General features: G+C 52.0%; 2 protein-coding genes across 4 annotated transcripts; one reads left to right on the top strand and one right to left on the bottom strand.

Moving 5' to 3' along the window:
- Window positions 1-292: 292 nt before the first annotated feature.
- Window positions 293-11,812, bottom strand: THYN1 (thymocyte nuclear protein 1). Of its 3 annotated transcripts, XM_032709644.1 has the most exons (9): window positions 11,724-11,812; window positions 11,488-11,644; window positions 4,557-4,625; window positions 3,360-3,592; window positions 2,848-2,916; window positions 2,142-2,234; window positions 1,395-1,490; window positions 623-773; window positions 293-529 (listed from the first exon to the last, which is right to left on the bottom strand). In XM_032709644.1, exons 3-9 carry the CDS (start codon window positions 4,597-4,599, stop codon window positions 483-485), a joined length of 732 nt encoding a protein of 243 aa, XP_032565535.1. In that variant the 5' UTR covers window positions 4,600-4,625; window positions 11,488-11,644; window positions 11,724-11,812; the 3' UTR covers window positions 293-482. The 3 variants fall into 3 exon arrangements, with proteins under 3 accessions (XP_032565535.1, XP_032565536.1, XP_032565534.1); XM_032709645.1 differs by lacking the exons at window positions 11,488-11,644; window positions 11,724-11,812 and adding an exon at window positions 6,143-6,226; XM_032709643.1 differs by lacking the exons at window positions 11,488-11,644; window positions 11,724-11,812 and adding an exon at window positions 5,336-5,465.
- Window positions 5,499-13,264, top strand: ACAD8 (acyl-CoA dehydrogenase family member 8). Its single transcript, XM_032709642.1, has 11 exons — window positions 5,499-5,618; window positions 6,603-6,703; window positions 7,091-7,260; window positions 7,973-8,082; window positions 8,322-8,398; window positions 8,650-8,787; window positions 9,423-9,558; window positions 9,650-9,747; window positions 9,966-10,118; window positions 11,549-11,651; window positions 12,451-13,264. The coding sequence occupies exons 1-11, from the start codon at window positions 5,537-5,539 to the stop codon at window positions 12,501-12,503; spliced, it is 1,221 nt and encodes a 406-aa protein (XP_032565533.1). The 5' UTR covers window positions 5,499-5,536; the 3' UTR covers window positions 12,504-13,264.
- The last annotated feature ends 863 nt before the right edge of the window (window positions 13,265-14,127 follow it).

Genomic DNA, 14,127 nt, shown 5'->3' with positions numbered 1-14,127 from the left:
GGCTGCCCCATCCCTAGAAGTGGTCAAGGCCAGGGGTAGCAGGGTGGAAGCAGGGGTAGAACAAGATGATCTTTAAGGTCCCTTCCAACCCAGGCCATTCTATGATTCTATTATTCTAAATTTTCTTGTCCTAGACGGAACTTAGTGATACCTTTCTGCAGAAAAATGTCCCTCTGCAGTACATGGAACTGCACTAGATCCGGAACTAAACACCTCAAAGAGGATGTATCTGTTTGGTCCTTCAAGAGATAAATATCAGATTCTTCCCCTATTAAAAACTGAGAAGCTGCAGTTGATTCCAAAAGGCTTTATTTATTTAAAAATAAGCAAAAATAACAGTGTGTCAGAGTAAGGGACGTGTGGCTGAGAATCGTGTGTGGGCGTGTTCGTGGGGCTGCAGCTGAGCAGGTAAACTTGAGAACTGTGCTGGTTGAGGAGGAGGCATCAGCAGGCTGGGGGGAAGCTGGGCAGCTCTCAGCTCCTTAATGTGGCTTTTCCTCTTCCAGGCTCAAGACAAAATCAAATTGCTCTGCATTAAAAAGACAGAAAAAGCCGTAAGTGGAACTTGCAGGTTCCGTCTCTCCCAGAGGGAATGGTCTCAGGAGTCCAAGGGAGTTCTTACCTTGTGTCAGTGGTTGGATGGAAAGACGTTGTCTTGTGAAGAGCATCATGTCCTTCAGGGGCCCCCCATCTGCTTTGTGTGCCAGGTGGTGAGCCTTGATCTCCGAGAGGGGGATGAACCTCTTCGTCATCCGCACAAACTGCACGTCCACCTGGGCAGGGTGGGCAGCAAAGGAGCAGGGTTGGGGAGGGGTATAGCCTCCAGATGGCACATAACATCTTTGGAGGGGATAAAGGTTTAAAACCGAAGCAAATGACTGATGTGCACCACCTTATCACAGCCTGGAAGGTTTTTTCCTTGCCTGAGGCCAAAAGAACTTCCAGGTGCTTCTGGCAGGTGATCTCCTCACATGAATTAGCACTGTGCAACAGAGTGTGCATTCATGTTGTCACAGACAACACACAAGTCAGATGTGGGATGGAGCCAGCCCATGATCAGTCCCTTCCCTACAATTTAACGTGCCTCAAAAGTACAGCTTTGTTTGCTGTGGACTGAGATTGGTACTTAAAGATGTTCATTTTCCTAACCCAGAGTTCTGCCATGCTCTGCACCCACCTAAGGTTTGAAAATTTAGGGAGATAACATTTTGGCAGCCTTTTGGTGGGGATAGGGGAAGAGACAGAGAAAATAAGATTGATTTTCTCTTGAGAGAGAAAAAGGCAGCTAGGCCAGGACAGAAGATCAAGATTTGCAATATGATGCAAAGAGGCTTCTCCCTTCACTCAGTTTGCACACAGAGCTTGGAACAGCTGTATTTAGTGCAGTACGTTACCATGGACCATTTGGGGTTCTCCTTTCTGCTGGTGGAATCATAGTGGGGATCCTTCTGATCAAACTGTGTGTGATCAGGGTAGGCCTCCTTTACAATCTGGAGCAGAAAGGGGAAAAGAATGAGAGACAAGTTCCCACCAGTTTAAAACAACTGTCAGCAAAGGGTATGAAATGCCCTTTGAAAAAAGCTGTGACTAGACGCAAGGAATAATCTGAGTGCAAAAATCAGCCTTGCTTCCCCTGGACTCCATTCTACTGGTGAGATGTGTTTCCTTCACATTTCTTGGGTCGAAGCACTGCAGAACACTCCAGCTGTCAGTGAAGCATCACCTTCTGGAGATCAGTGTGGCAGGAAAACATGCAGCAGAGCAAAACTGGGTAGGTGATGATAGTCCTTGTGGTGAGTTGTGCTCTTAGAGAAAAAGCTTTTCTGTGCCCTGGGTTTTATATTAATGCCTTGTGGGCTCAGCTGAACTTAGTGAGTCAGATTTGAATCAGAGTGTGGAGCAACACTTGGCTTGGCTGGGAGTGCCCTGAAATGTCAGCAGGAAAACAGCACTGTGGTTCCATCTCTCTGGGGACAGATGCTTGAGTCAGCCCTGGACTGCTGAGCTGAGGTGCCCAGGGCTCATTCCCTGCTCAGACTGGACAACTCCTGCACTCCTTTGGTGCTGAGGCACAGGTAAGGAGCTGTTGGATACCCATCCATTACCACTCCCCCCAAAACACAGAACACAGACACACTCACCTTGACAATGGCCACAATGCCAGGCTCTTTACAGTTACTGTGGTAGAAGAAAGCCTGCTGCCCAATTTTCATGGCTCTCAGGAAATTCCTTGCCTGTCAGGGGCAAACAAGAGACTTTCATCTCTTCCTATCAAGCTCTCAGGGCTTCATTACAAGCAGCCAGGAACAGGAACTAACAGCAAGAGAGGTAGATGTGCTTCAGAGCTACTCAGATTTTCCTACAGTTGTCATAGAGATGTTTTTGTGTTGGAATTAAAATAAGGAAAAACAAGGCCGAAGAGCAAGATCCTGTTGGTTAGAAAGTGTGTGGGAATTCAACAGCTCAGCCACCCTTGTTCCAAAGACTTAACTGGCTGTTAGCAAACAGGCAGCAGAGCAGATCATGTATGGGGGGAAGCATATATAGTACAGGGATCATATCTAGTAGAGGAACCACGTGGAATTCCTTTGGAAGAGAAAGCTCTACACTGACAGGGCATATTTGGGCAAGTACAGACTTGCTAAAAGGTGTCAGTATTGACAGAATATTCCCCAGACTGAATCTACCCCTGACCTAGAGGCAACTAAGGAGTTTAGACTTTAGACTCCTGCCAAAATGCACCTGTATAAACAAAGGAAATGCTTCAGGAAAGGGAACCAGTTATCTGTGGGGGGAGCCACCTTTTTCCTGGTGCTACTCCTGGTGCTTTTTCCATGTGCTTCTTACCTGGTAGTTTCTCACTCCATCCCAGCAGGTTGTCTGATTGGGCTGAGCTTTCAAGTCATCAATGCTGAACTGCCAAATGGAATGAAAATCAGGTTAATTCAGGAGGTGTCTGATCCTCACTGTGTCATTGTCGACGCTGAGCCTAAACATTTGCTGCTAGTAGCTCCTTCTATTATAATATGAACTTGACACAATTTTTTCTTCCCACAGGGGCTGAAGAAAAGCCTTTGCAAAGGAGGAGCACTGCAGTGGTATAAAGGCAGAGCCTGAAATAGATGCTGCCCCTGTGATCAACAGCCAAGCATCCTGAGGACCTGATTTCCTCTTTTATTACACGTATGAAACCCCAAGGCTGTCACCCTGGAAAAACACAACGTCACATCTTTCTATTTCCAGGAAGACAAACGGGTTTAGAGAAGAAAAAACAATCTGAGCTGTCTGGTCCTGCCACTCTGGGCAGGGGTGACACTGCTGCTGTGCCCTGCTGAGTAAGGATGGGGGTCAGTGCTTACTTTCACATCCACCCCCTTCTCCAGCCTGCTCTCTGGTTCTGATTTCAGCAGCCAGTGACAGTAAGTGATCTTGCTTTCCTCCCCACCAGACTCAGATTCTTTTGTCTTCTTCCAGTTCTTCCATCCTGACTTGGAGCTCCCAGCTGGAGGTTTTGCAGACTTCTCCTCCTCCTCCTCCTTATCCGAAGTCTCCTCCTCGGTTTTGGCAATTTTAGCATCAGGCTCTTTTTTATCTTAAGAGAAAGAAAAAAACCCGTTCAGGTAAAACACATTTTGTTTCATATTTTTCTGCAATGACTGGTGCTAAAATATTTTTAGTTGTTTAAGCTGGTTTCACCTGACTGCAGCAGAGGTTTGGTGCACCCCAGGTGTTAGGGGTAAGGTAGTAGCATTATGCACCAGTGATTCTGAGTATTTCTAATTTGCATCTGAAATAAGTATATTTTTGTGTGTATGTGTGTGCAGCATGCACAAATGGAATTTTAAAGTCACAGTCATTAAAAAAAAAAAAGGATAGACCATGTTGCCCACATGAAGTGGAGTTGAAATTTTTTTAATTAATTGCTGAGAAATCAGCTGCAGGCAATGAAGTTGGTTTAGGTGAATCTGGTGAGTAACAGGAACTTTCAGCACAAAAGTAAGCTATTTCTATTCCTGTAGCTGGAAACCTTATCTTAAGCCTCCACTGAGCTACCTGTTCAGAAGGGATTCATATCCCTTGTTTCTTCAGGACTCAGGTAAAAAAAAAAAACAAACCAATTATTAAGAAGTGATTAAAGGGTAAGAAGGTGGTTATTTGTTAGAGTGGCATGGATGAGCCAACTGTGAATTTTTTTTCATCTTTTAACACCACATAATGGTGCCTCCAGTGAAAGGTTTTTGCTTTTTTCCTTTTCCCATCAGCTTCCTGGCACTACACACTCTGACTGGCCATTTCTAATGTGTAGGACCTGAAAGCTCTTCATAAATGGGCATGAATTACATATTCCTAAGCAGAATATACATCATTGTCCTTATCACACAGCCAGCAGACTTGTCTCTGTCTCGCCTGGGTGCTCAGCCCATTCTACACAGGAAATGCTGTCTGTAAAACATGTGGCTCTGAAAGGCAGACGGTTAATTTGGCTGCCTGTAGTTTCACTACAGCTTGGAACCTCAAATGAGAGATGCTAAATCAGTCAGGATGTCAGCACGGACCTGCTACTGCTCCTTTGTCTCTCTTTCTGCTCGGCCAAGGCATCTCTGGTCTCTTTGAATTATCTTCGCCTGACGAACGAGAGAAGGAGGAGGAATTAAGGAGGAGGAATTACTGCGTATTCAGGCAAGCTGGGAAAAGTAGAGCTGGCTGAGACAGAGCTGTAGGGAGAGTGGAGAGCGAATAAATCTTTCCCTGAGCTCAGCCACTTCCTCTATCAGTGCGAATGCTGGCAGGGGCTGGGGACCGCGCCCTGGGCTGATGGACACCAGCAGCGGGGCTGGATTCCTGCTCCAGAGCCGCTGGAGAACAGTCCCGGAGCCGCGTGGGCTGAGCCAGAGGGGCTGTGCCTCTGGAAAAGGGAGAAGCGCTTCCCTGCGGAGCCCAGCCCCGCACCGGGGGCTCCGGCTCAGCCTGTTGCTCTCCGCGCCTCGCTCGCTGAAGTCCCTCCGGGAATGTCTCCCTTTGCAGACGTCAAACCCCACCCGAACGCGTTTCCGCGTCACCTGCGCCAGGTGACCCTGCCCTGGCAGGGGGGGCTGGACCGGATCATCCCCAGAGGTCCCTCCCGACCCGCCCCATCCCGTGCCAAGCGCCGAGCCGGGCGGGCCATCCCCTGCCCCCTCTGTCAGCAGGAGTTCCGCGGCTCCGCGCTGGCCTCCTCCTGCCAGGCCGCCTGGCATCAACTTTTCCACCTCCCATGCCAAGCTTCTCCCCTCCCCTCCCTTCCCCTCCCTCCCTCCCTCTCTCCCTCTCTCCCACCCCCCTCTCTCCCGCTCACCGGCCGCGCCGCTCCCCGGTGCCGGTGCGGGATGAGGATGCTCGGGCTGCGGGAGGAAGCGGTGCCCGCTATGCAAACGCCGGGGCAGGGCCGGCTCCCCTCGCTCCCTCCCCGCTCGGGCGGGCGGTGCCGAGGGCAGGACTACAGCTCCCAGCCTGCCCCGCCGGGAGCCGGGAACCGGGAACGGGGACGGCCCCGGCCATGGCCATGGCGTGGCGAGCGGCCCCGCGGGTGGCGGCCCGGCTGGCGCTGGGGCGGCGGGGGATCGCGTCCTGCATCGACCGTAAGGATCCGGGGATGCCCCGATCCCGGGGATGCCCCGATCCCGGCCCCGGCTCCGCCTGCCCGGCCCCCGATATCCCCCCCGGGGATGTCCCCCCGCGGCCCGGGGGGAGGCGGCGTGGGGGAAGATGGAGAGGGATCGGTGGTCCAAGAACTGTGCCCGCCTGGAGGGATGTGTCCATTCTCCTTGTGTCCCTGCTGCCTGTGTCCCTGCACCCGCCCAGGGCGATGCGGGCTCGGACACCCCGCAGTGGGTGGCCGGCAGTGGGGCAGTGCCCTCAAGGAAAGGTCCTTCGCCCTCCCTGTGCCTCCTTTACCTTTTTTAGACCGTTCCCAGCAGTGGGACAGAACCCACAAGTAAACATCTTTCCCCATCCCTCTACCCCCCCTTACCTTTGTTAGAGCACATCTGCAAGGAAAGGTCTTTCCCCCTCTTTGTACCTCCCTTACCTTTGTTAGACCATGCCCAGCAGTGGGACAGAACCCACAAGGAAAGGTCCTCCCACCTCCCTGTACCTCCCTTACCTTTGTTAGACCGTCATGGTTTTCCAGGCTTGACAGTGAAATCAAAGAATATCTCAGAAAAGGGGGATTATAAAAAAGAAGGAAAGCGGGTTTTTTGCATGGGCAGACTGATAGGACAAAGGGGAATGGATTTAAACTGGAAGAGGAGTGATTTAGGTCAGATGTTAGGAAGAAATTCTTCTGGCAGAATTCCAGCTGGCACAGGTTGCCCAGAGAAGCTGTGGCTGCCCCGTCCCTGGAAGTGGTCAAGGCCAGGTCAGACAGGGCTTGAAGCAACCTGGGATAGTGTTTGTTTTGCCCTAAGAAAGCCCCTCCCAAAGCCCTCTGATACTCCTGAGAAACGGAGCAATGGTCTCTGCAGCAGACCCTGAGCTGTTTGTATGAGTTTGAGGTATAGAAGAGGTGGTTTTGCTGCTCTCCCATAACTGACACATATTCCAATCTCTTCCTGCTTTTCCAGCATCTGTTGGACTGACTGAGGATCAGAAGGAATTCCAAAAAGTTGCCCTTGATTTTGCTGCCAAGGAGATGGCTCCTTACATGGCTGAGTGGGATGAAAAGGTATGACAGCCTTGGAGGGCTTGGACTGCTCACTTTTCCCTCCTTTAACGTGTTGTGATCCTTGGGTCTCACGAAGGGGTTCCTGCAATACCTCCTTGGTGCTGTTGTGCCATCTGTAAAGGTGTTCATTGAAGCTGCTGCTGCAGCTGGGGTGGGAAGTCATCAGAAATACTTTAAAGCTTTCCTAACCAGGCTGTTCCATCGCCTGAAACCCGGATTTACTCCTGAAGATGGAACGTGTCTGCGTAGGGAGCCACCTCTCCTTTAACCCACTCGGTCAACTTAAACTCTGCAAGGAGTGTGGGACTGGACTTGGTAGCCCAGATGTACCAGAAGATTGAATTGATGATGAATATTCACTTGGAATATCTCTGCCTGCCCCAACAGGAAATATTCCCAGTGGAAACCATGCGGAAGGCAGCCCAGCTGGGCTTTGGTGGGATCTATGTGAAACCAGATGTCGGTGGCTCCGGATTGTCACGACTCGACACTTCCATAATCTTTGAGGCTTTATCAACAGGATGCACCAGCACCACTGCTTACATGAGCATCCACAAGTGAGTGTGTCTGCAGAGGGGTGGGTGGAAAACACAGCTGCTCTGTGGGCTCCAAATCCAGCTGGAACAGCTTCCTGGGTGCTGCTCATTTAAATATTGAAATTGTGACCTCGAGTAGGCACGTCCCTGTGAGGATCCCTGGATGGCAGTAAACAAATAGACTACAAGGGATGCCACCAAGAAGTAATTTTAGCTTTGTGGCATGCAAGATGGGATTAAGTTCTGGATTTTGTTCCCTGGTCTCCCATTTAAGCTGTCTATAGATAGTAACTTGTTTGGAAAAGGCTTTTGTGCATTGGCCATACTGTAACAGAGCCCAGAGGCACCACCTGATACCAGGGTCCTGTCCTGCTTGTACAGACATGTCCAGGGGCAGGCTCACTTGGCACTGGAAGCTGGAATGGTGATGCCTCCTCCTTCCAGGTGCAGTTTTCTAAGACAGAGTAGAGCTGAGCACTGAGGGAGCACAGAGGCTGTTACTGCTGTCCCACAGGGCAGTGGGTCTGTGGTGAATGGCAGGTGATCTCCTGGCTTCCAGGACACCTCATTTTGCCCTGTTTTGAGGTGGAACAATACACTTTCGGGCCTCAGGGCTTATGGCTGAGCCCCGTGGAGCTTTGCTCTGTTCAGCCAGGGATGTTCTTGTGTGACCTGCCTTCCTCCCAGGGCTGTGCTCACACCCTGTAAAGCTGCCCCTTCCCTCCCACTCCAGCATGTGTGTTTGGATGATCGACACCTTTGGCAGCGAGGAGCAGCGCCGCAGGTTCTGCCCATCCCTCTGCAGCATGGAAAAATTTGCCTCTTACTGCCTGACTGAGCCAGGTGAGCATCCTGAACCAGGAAACCACCTCCCTTCCCGTGCTCCTGACACAGTTTAACTGGACGTGAACACTGAATGGAGCGGGAGGTGAAAAGTTTCTTTTCATGTTCATTTGGGAGGTTGGGGAGGGGCAGGTGGGGATTGCTGAGATGCTCATGGTACAAACTCAGGTGTCTCCTGAGGAGAATTTGTAGGTTCTGCACCCTCTGCTTCACTGGCTGCTTCCTTAACTCTCCAACAGGGAGTGGAAGTGATGCAGCTTCCCTGCTGACCTCAGCTCAGAGGAAAGGGGACACCTACGTCCTGAATGGCTCCAAGGTACCTCTTTGCTCCTCCTAAGGCTGCCTGCACACTGGGGCCTGGGTCTCACTGTCCTTTCCATCCCCTGCTGTCCCCTCTATTCTGTGCATTCTCCCAAGTCAAGACGTGCTCTGCAAAGCTTTCACCGGAGTCCCTAAATTCCTCCTGGCCATGGGGTCTTTGCCCCTCCACCTTTGTATCCCAGCTGCTGCTGCAGGCTCAGGGTTGGCACAGGAAAGCCACACTTTTCTCTTTGTGCCCTTCTGCAGGCCTTCATCAGCGGGGGAGGGGACACTGATGTGTATGTGGTCATGTGTCGCACGGGAGGCCCAGGCCCCAAGGGCATCTCCTGCCTGGTGGTGGAGAAGGGCACTCCAGGGCTCAGCTTTGGCAAGAAAGAGAGGAAGGTAAGAGGCTTGGCTTGCCCTTCCTGAGTGCTTGAGGGAAGTGCAGGACAGAGATCACAGAATCACAGAATTTAGGTTGGAAAAGACCTCCAAGATTACTGTGCCTGATGCCCAATTTGTCCCCCAGCCCAGAGCACTGAGTGCCATGCCCAGTGAATCCTTGAACACCTGCAGGGATGGGGACTCCAAACCTCCCTGGGCAGCCCCTTCCAATGCCTGACAACCCTTTCAGTGAAGAAATTCTTCCTGATGTCCAACCTAAACCCTCACTGGCACAGCTTGAGACCATGTCCTCTTGGCCTGAGGAGCTTGTCTGTGCAAAACATTTGGGATCTCTTCTTGGAGGGGACTGCAGTCCCAACTTGGCATGGCTTTACCAAGCCAAGTCCAGCTTTGGTGAAGTTTGCCAAATACCCATCCCTTTGGTAAGTGAAGGATTTTAGTCTCAGGAGCATGAAGGTTCATTGGATCTGTGCATTTTCTCAAATACATTCCAGTTTCCACACTGAGGACAAAGCACTCAGAGGCAGCTTGGCAATGAGACCGACGGGTTGAGTGCAGGCTGGGTGGTTCTCTGCAGGAGCTGGAGGTGTGCTGCTCTTCAGGCAGCTGGAAGGTGCTCTGTTTTTTCCCAGGTAGGCTGGAATTCCCAGCCAACTCGGGCTGTTATCTTCGAGGACTGTGCTGTTCCTGTTGGCAACCGTCTGGGAGCTGAGGGGCAGGGCTTCAGCATCGCCATGCAGGGGCTGAATGGAGGCAGGATAAACATCGGTGAGAAGGGCAGGGGTGAAGGGCAGGATCATCTTGATGCTCATCTGAATTGGCTTCATGTTCACCCTGTGTCCTTGGCTTCTCCCACCAGCCTCGTGTTCATTAGGAGCTGCTCATGCCTCCGTCCTCCTGGCTCAGGAACACCTCACTGTCCGCAAACAGTTCGGGGAACCCCTGGCAAACAATCAGGTAACCCTTCCATCAGCCCTGCACCCCTGTGCTCTTCCTGACCCTGCTGAACAGGCAGCCAGAGGTGCCATCACTCCCTTCTCAGGGTTTTCCCCGGAGCAGTCAGGAACACGCTTTCCCTGCGGGAGGAAGCGCGTCGGGGCTGGGCGCTGCCTGGGGGCGGTGGGGCCGCGGCTCAGGCCCCTCTGGGGGTGCTGAGCTCGTGCTCCCTGTGGCAGTACCTGCAGTTTGGGCTGGCAGAGATGGCCACGAGGCTGGTGGCGGCGCGGCTGATGGTCCGGCACGCGGCGCGGGCCCTGCAGGACGGGCGGGAGGACGCGGCCGTGCTCTGCTCCATGGCCAAGCTCTTCGCCACCGACGAGTGCTTCCTGGTAGGTCACTCAAACACCACTTGCTGTCAGAGCTTCTGAGGCCCCCCCCTTGGTGACCAGGGTGGCAGGAGGAAGTTTGATGCCGTGGCGACTCAGACCCAAGTGTGTTCACTGAGCCTCATGTAGACAGGACAGGGACCCGCTGGAGCGAGTCCAGAGGAGGCCACTCAGGTGATCAGAGGGATGGAGAGCAGCTCTCCCACAAGGAAAGGCTGAAAGAATTGGGTTTGTTCAGCCTGGAAAAAAGAAGGCTTCAGGGTAACCTGATTGCAGCCTTCCAGGACCTGAGGGAGCTTACGAGAAAGCTGGACAGGGAATATTTATGAGAGCAGGTAGTGACAAGGGGGAATGGCTTCACACTGAAAGAGGAGGTTTAGATTAGGGTTTAGGAAGACATTCCTCCCTGTGAGGGTGGGGAGGCCCTGGCACACGTTGCCCAGAGAAGCTGTGGCTGCCCCATCCCTGGAAATGTCCAAGGCCAGGTTGGACAGGGCTTGGAGCAACCTGATCCAGTGGAAGGTGTCCCTGCCCATGGCAGGGGTTTGGAACGAGATGAGCTTTAAGGAACATTCCAGCTCAAACCATGTTACGATTTCAGGACCAGGGTGTTTTATAAGACAAGAGTTCTGCACCTGTGGATGCTGCAGGATCAGTCTCTCTGAAGTGCTTTCTCCACTGCTTCCTAAGGGACCAAGAAGGGAGATGGGACAGGGAGCAGAGCATTTCTATTTTCAAAAGATAATTTCCATGTTGCACCATGATCATTCCTAGGTAGCAAGTGGTCTTTCCTAGACCACTGAAAAATACCTGATCACCTTGAAAAACACCTTATTATTTCCATACCTTATCAAAACGTCCCTGAAAAGAGAAAGCAAGAAGGGAGAGAAAAGCAAACCTGCCCCTTGACGCTCCCTAAATCAGTGTAATTTCGAAGCTACTGTGCTTTCTCAGCACTCTGTGTTTTTGCTATTATTGTGCTTTGTGTTCCAAATTGACAGATGGGACACACGGAGTCGCGTTGCCATGGAAACCAGCGCCCTCCAGGCCCTTCCCCTGAGTGGTCGCCAGGTGGCGATCGGGCGGTTCGCGTTTGCATCCGCAAACCACAGAAATGCAGCAAAAAAAGCGCCTTTTTCCCCCTAAAAATACCCATTCCCGGGTATTCCCATCCCCGTCCCCGGGTGTTCCCGTGCAGTCCTGGCCGCATAAACGCGCCCTTAATGTGAAACAGCATTTAGGTAGCGTGACACAGTGAGAGCAGCACTGATGGGGGCAGAGAGCAGAGCTGTGCTGTCACACCAGGGGTTTAGGAGATGAGACTGGGTGACCAGGGGAAAAAAACAATGAGGCCAGGTTCCTGGGGTCTTACCGGGCTTCTGCCACTGCTGTGTCCTCCAGAAGTCACCTGAGCAGCGATGTTCTCCTCTTAGATCTGTAACCAGGCTCTGCAGATGCACGGGGGCTACGGCTACTTGAAGGATTATGCAGTGCAGCAGTTTGTGCGAGACATCAGAGTCCACCAGATCCTGGAAGGTAAGAGACACTCTTACTGCCAGCGACCTGGCAGAGGAGTCAGGAGAGAAAACCCCCTCTGGAGGCCCCCACCTTCCCACATGACTCTGGGATTCTTAGGTTGCAGAGTCCTGGTTTGCTCTGAGCATGAGGTGTCCTGTGTGAGTCCCCTGGCTGGGAGCTCTGGGTGTGTTGGAGCAGTTACTGTCTATTTTAAGAGCCTTACAGCAGAGGAAGATATTTAGTTGTCATGTTAGCAGTGCCTCTGTCCAGTTCCATCCCATTACTCCTTGTCACGTGATGATTCTCCCTAACAATTCCTTTCCTGTGATTCTGGTCTCCCTGCACTCTTTGACACCATGTCTCTAACAGTGTCTGGCCTTTTCTGCTCTCAGTTTGGCCTCCTCAACATTTTGTTTTTCCTCCTTCGAAATTCCTTCCCCTACAACCAGGATATCTGATAAGGGACATCCTCCTTCCCACACTGAGTGGGCTTGCAGCCTTTGTGTCTGTTGTAAATGGTAAAGCAGAGAGCTCAGATGTTGGTATGAATCCAGTTCTGCTCGGTGCCTGGTGCCTGCACCCTACCAATGCCCAAATAAAAGGCAGCACCACCATCTGAAGCCTTTCCCAAGCAATTTGCTGGCACTTGTCAGCTGTATTTTGGTCCAACACCTCCTAAACGCCACCTCAGCTGGTGGGAAGAGCTTTTCTGTGCTGTAAACTGCAGATCAGGGAAGAATTCCCTTGGCCTTTTTGGGGGGTAAAATATTGGATCATCTCTTAACTGTCTTTCCTTTCCAACCCTGTCCTGCTGCAGGTACCAACGAGGTCATGAGGATGATTGTGGCCAGGAGTCTGCTGCAGGGGTGAAGCCAGGAGCCATTCTCCAGCCTTAAAATTCCTTTGCCTGTTACAGCTCAGCCTGTTTCCCTCCCCTGCTCACCAACTCTCTCCCTGGGAGTGGAGAGGGGGATCCCCCAGTGGAAACAGTCTTCCTGCCTTGTCCCAGTGGGAGCACAGCTGGATGGCACAGCTGCACTCTGTGCCTGGCAGAGCTGCTGTCACCAGCCTGGACACATAAATCACAGTTGTGAATACAAGGCTCTGTCTCCAAATCTTGCTCCTGGCCTGTTTGCCACCCCTCCTCTTTGGAAAGAGCAACACCAGACCTGCTGCTCACCTCTGCCAAGCCAGGACTGGAATGGGATCTCAGGCAGAGGTGCAGCCTGACCCCATGGGATCAGTGAAATCTGTAGTTTGAGGGAGTTAATTGCTGTGCTTAAAAACCTGGGTGCTGACAGTGACCCACAGGAACTACTCTAACCACCTGCAGAGTGCAGTGGCTTTTATCCCAGGAGCAGGATGCAGCATTCCCTCTTTTCCCAGCACACCTTTCCTGATGTCCCTCCCCACCACTGCTTGTTCTCCATATTCCCACCACATCTTGGTGCTTAATCTCCAAGAAGCCTTTGCAGCACAAAAGTGCAAATGAAACACGAAGGCTCTGCGCAGAAATACTGAACTCTGTTGCCTCATTGCTGTGAGTGGTGTAAGGGAAGTAAAAATGTATGTAAATTAAACTATTTTCCCCCCTCAGGTTTGGAATCAATAAAGCAATGATGGAAATGTTATTGGAGTGTCAACTGTGATGATTTTCTTCTGTGGTATTTCAGGTGTTTAAACAGAGCTAATAGGGAATTTTTGAAGTAGGGGTTGCAAAATAGTTCTGCTGGAGGGTTTTTTAGTTAATGTCTTTATTAACATCTTCAAATCAACCAGCTCCTCGTTTCTCTCAGCAGTACCTGGCAGGGAGGGGAGATGACAGAGCATTAGCAGCAGAATCATGGAATGGTTTGGGTTGGAAGGGACCTTAAAGGCTATCTTGGGACACCTTCCACTAGAGCAGGTCTGGGCAAAGGTGTTCTTTGATGTCAGTGTTTCTGCACAGCAGGAGGCTGTTCCTGGCAGGCCCTGGTGTCTTTTATGGCACATTGTGCAAAGGGAATTTCTCTCGCAGTGCAGAGGGCAGTTTAGAGTGTGAACACCTGGGGCTCAACCAGGAACAGCCCCCTGCCCCCGGGGAGACCCCCTGCCTGGGCAGGAGAGCTGCCCTGGGGCACGGGAGGGGGCTCTGGCCAGGGTCTCTGGGGTCTCAGGCTGGGGTTTCTATCGGGAGTCTCTCTTGGGGATCTCTGTCGGGGGTCTCTGCCAGGGGTTTTTCTCTGGGGTCTCTCTCTGCTGGGGGTCTGTATCCTGGGGTCTCTCTCTGGGGTGTCTCTGTAGGGTCTCTATGGGGGGGTCTCTATCGAGGATCTCTCCCCAGAGTTTCTCTCTGGTGTCTCTCCTGGGGGTCTCTCTCTGCAGGGGTGTTTGTCGGGGAGTCTCTCCCCAAAGTCCCTGTTCAGGGTCTCCATTGGGGGTCTCTCTCCGGGGTCCCTACCCGGGGACTCTCTTGGGGGTCTCTCCTTGGAGTCTCTCCCGACGTCTCTATCAG

Source organism: Chiroxiphia lanceolata, chromosome 23 (genome assembly GCF_009829145.1).
Source record: "Chiroxiphia lanceolata isolate bChiLan1 chromosome 23, bChiLan1.pri, whole genome shotgun sequence".
NCBI classification, from domain to species: domain Eukaryota; kingdom Metazoa; phylum Chordata; class Aves; order Passeriformes; family Pipridae; genus Chiroxiphia; species Chiroxiphia lanceolata.
Note: the sequence above shows the minus strand (reverse complement) of the source record. Positions and strands in the feature narration are given on the sequence as shown.

Bases quoted from the DNA above. Each gene is read 5' to 3' on its own strand.
- THYN1 (XM_032709644.1), bottom strand. From the start codon at position 4,599: ATGCCTTGGCCGAGCAGAAAGAGAGACAAAGGAGCAGTAGCAG. The intron at 1,491-2,141 runs GTGAGTGTGTCT...TTTCTGCTCCAG, and splicing joins GCATTGTGGCCATTGTCAAG to ATTGTAAAGGAGGCCTACCC. The intron at 774-1,394 runs GTAACGTACTGC...CACCCTGCCCAG, and splicing joins AGAACCCCAAATGGTCCATG to GTGGACGTGCAGTTTGTGCG.
- ACAD8 (XM_032709642.1), top strand. From the start codon at position 5,537: ATGGCCATGGCGTGGCGAGCGGCCCCGCGGGTGGCGGCCCGGCTGGCG. The intron at 5,619-6,602 runs GTAAGGATCCGG...CTGCTTTTCCAG, and splicing joins GATCGCGTCCTGCATCGACC to CATCTGTTGGACTGACTGAG. The intron at 8,083-8,321 runs GTGAGCATCCTG...ACTCTCCAACAG, and splicing joins TTACTGCCTGACTGAGCCAG to GGAGTGGAAGTGATGCAGCT.